We start from the raw sequence: 3,057 nt of genomic DNA on the forward strand, positions 1-3,057 counted from the left end.
GTGAGAGACTGCAGCGAGCTGAAGCAGCTATAGAAGCATATGTAGACAGCGAAGCAAAGGGGCTGTTCCAGCAGCAGATGCAGCAGCAGATTTTGCTGCTGCTGCAGCCATTCGTCTCTGGCACTGCAGCAGCAGCAGCAGCAGCAGCAGCAGCAGNCAGCAGCAGCAGCAGCAGCAGCAGAAGGAGAAGGCAAGAGAGGACGCAGCAAGGATGTAGGAACCCCAGAGCAGCAGCTAGAAACTGCTGCTGCTGCTGCGCTGCAGCAGCTTAACACTTTGCTGCTGCAGTGCGTCCCCTCAGCTCACGTACGAGAGCGGTGGGGCTGCAGGGAGCTGCAGCAGCTGCTGCAGCAGCAGCTGCTGCTGCATGCAAGAGGCCTGCGTGTGCATAGAAGCGAGCAGCAGCAGCAAGCGGAGACGCTGCTGCGTGTGGTGCAGCATCAGCAGGGTTTACTGCAGCAGCTGCAGCAGCAGCTGCAGCAGGAGCAGCAGCCACGCCCCTTCTCTATGGGTGCAGCATATAGAGTACCGGATACAAACCTACAAATAGCAGCAGCAGCAAGACAAGGAAGGCTGCAGCTAAACGTTGCATGCGTTCCTGATGATTCTGCTGCTGCTGCTGCTGGTGTGCTGGGGCAGCAAGGGTTTGTTAGGGGGATAGAAGGCCTAGGCAACCTAGGCATCAGCTGCAGCTTCTCTATATAATTATACTCTTCTTACTATTTCTACTCTTTTTTCTTTCCTTGCTGCTGCTGCTCCTGCTGCTCCTGCTGCTGCTGCTGCTGCTGCTGTTAGTGCGGGTGTTCGAGGCGCTGCTTTTTGTGCGCGTAGCACTGCTGCTGCTGCTGATGCTGCTGCTGCTACTGCTGCTGTTGCTGCTGCGTGGTGTGGGGGCCGGGGGGGTTACTGCTAGCAGCCAGCAGCTGCAGCAAACCAAAAAACAGCAGCAGCACGTGTTTGTTTTAGTTTCACTTTAGCTGTTGTTAGGGTATTCAAGCCCTCAGCCCCAAATGCATGCAGCAGAGAGAAGGGGGAGAAACCTAGCTATCAACCTAAACCCTAAACCCTAAACCCTAAACCCTAGCTGGTAACGCTAAGCCCTAGATATGTTAAACCCTAAACCCTAGCTCTGAACACTAAACCCTAGCTAGCTCTTAGGCGCTAAACCCTCGTTATAAACTACCACTAAACGCTAATGTGCTGTGTGGAGCTGTGTACAGCTGCTGCTTAAACAGATATAGGGTTCTTTCTAGGGTTTAGGGTTTAGGGTTTAGGGTTTAGGGTTTCGGCTGGTGAGTACGAAAGACGTTCTTTGTAAACCCCCCAGGGAATAAAGTAATTATATTTCTGCATAATATAATAAATAATTATTAATAATTATTTAAAAGTAAATAATAAAAAAGAATATAATTAAATTATAAATAATTAAACCATAAATACAATACCGCATACTCGTGCAAGGCGACGACGAGCCCTTGGGTGTTCTTCGTATTAACGCTATGCATAACTGACTAAAATAAATTAAAATATAATTTATTTATTTATTTAAATGCAAAGAATTTCACTCCTAAAACTAAAACTCGATAAAGAGAGCTTATTTGTATGAACTGCTCTGTACGCCGCTGCTGCCGACTACGTGCAAGTAGGGGGTCTATTGAGTGTAAATTGTAGCTCTTTGTGGCTATTAAGAGATATAAATTAAGTTTTAAACACAAAATAAAACAAAAAAAAATCATGAAACACTAAAACTTTTTCGTATTTGGGGTGTATGTGCAGCGCAAGTTGAATGGACCGTTCAAGGCAGCAGCGGGCGTGCAGCCGCAGAGCGGGGGCGTGCTCTGGCGGTGCTGGGGGGTGTTTAGGAGTAAACTTTACTGAAAAAAGTAAAAAGAATAAAAATAAATAGAAAATATTATATTTTAAGCGGCGAAAATACATAAAGAAGGAGCTGCATGTCAGTTAGACAGCAGCGGTCCGCGTGGACGATGGATGCTACGAGTGCGCATTCAATACCGATGATGAGCGTGTATATAGAGGTTTCTGTTTGTTTTTCGTTCATAAAAAACAATTCAATAAAAAGAAAACAAAATTTAACTTTTATTAAACCCAAGATCTTCTCCTGAAGTTGTCGCTTTCCGTGCTTTCTTCTTTGCTTTCTTCTCAAGAAACCGGAAACCGGCGGCTGCGGGCGCTCCACCTCCTCTGCATCCCGGGGTAAGTTTTGCACGAATTTATGAATAAATTCTTGAAATTCGGGTAAATTTGAATTTGTTTTGTTTTCTACTTTCTTTTAATACCTCTTTCGATGCAGCAGACGGGCGCGCAGGGGTAGAATCCTAGCCGTTCATGTTTTTCATGTTTCTGTGCTGCTTGTTGCTGGCTGCAGCTTTTAAGGGTTTAGGGTTTAGGGTTTAGGGTTTGTGTATGTGTTGTGTGTGTATTTCTTTTTGTTTTATGCATCCCCAGGTATATATTACCTGGTTTCTCGGCTTGATTTCTCTCTCTCTAAAGAAGCGTTCTATCTGCTGCAGCTGCAGCTGCGTGTACAGCTCATACCCCCCCCGTCCCCCGCTTGCTGCTGCAGCTTTCCTCTCCTCTTCTCTCCTCCTCTGTATCTGTCGCCAGCATGGCGTTGGCTCCCTCAGAGGCGCCATCCCCCCACGAAGCAGATGGCTGCCACCTGGGCCGCCCCATCTTTGAGTTCCTAGACCACCCCGCCATCCTCCGCTTTCGCAAGGTATGCAGCACACACAGCTGCTGCTGCTGCTGCTGCTGCTGCTGTTGTTGTTGTTGTTGTTTTTGTTTGTGCAGCGCAGCGTCGCAGCAGAAAAAATACTCGGGTGGCGTGGCTGCACCGGTACCAGCAACAGCAACAGCAGCAGCAGCAGCAGCAGCAGCAGCAGCAGTAGTAGTAGTAGTAGTAGTAGTAGTAGTAGAACGCCCCCCACAGCTGTTTGTGTAGGGGCATTTATGCAGTTAACTAAGAGAGAGAGGCTGAACACAACCCCATTAAATAAAATATAAATGAAAAAAAAATAATTAAAATTAATAAACACA

At 47.1% G+C, this 3,057-nt stretch overlaps 2 protein-coding genes across 2 annotated transcripts in view; both read left to right on the forward strand.

Annotated features, from left to right (window-relative positions):
* Positions 1-4, forward strand: part of EMH_0062620 (uncharacterized protein) — a gene marked incomplete at both ends in the record, with an annotated part of 834 nt that extends 830 nt beyond the window's left edge. Inside the window, one exon of the mRNA XM_013498055.1 lies at positions 1-4. Coding sequence (XP_013353509.1) covers positions 1-4 — 4 coding nt within the window.
* Positions 5-2,626: 2,622 nt separating this feature from the next.
* Positions 2,627-3,057, forward strand: part of EMH_0062630 (Mannitol-1-phosphate dehydrogenase, related) — a gene marked incomplete at both ends in the record, with an annotated part of 1,746 nt that continues 1,315 nt past the window's right edge. The window contains one exon of the mRNA XM_013498056.1: positions 2,627-2,737. Coding sequence (XP_013353510.1) covers positions 2,627-2,737 — 111 coding nt within the window. The remainder of the gene's footprint in view (positions 2,738-3,057) is intronic.

This window comes from Eimeria mitis, genomic scaffold, assembly GCF_000499745.2.
Source record: "Eimeria mitis Houghton genomic scaffold, Emh_scaff3145, whole genome shotgun sequence".
NCBI lineage: Eukaryota > Apicomplexa > Conoidasida > Eucoccidiorida > Eimeriidae > Eimeria > Eimeria mitis.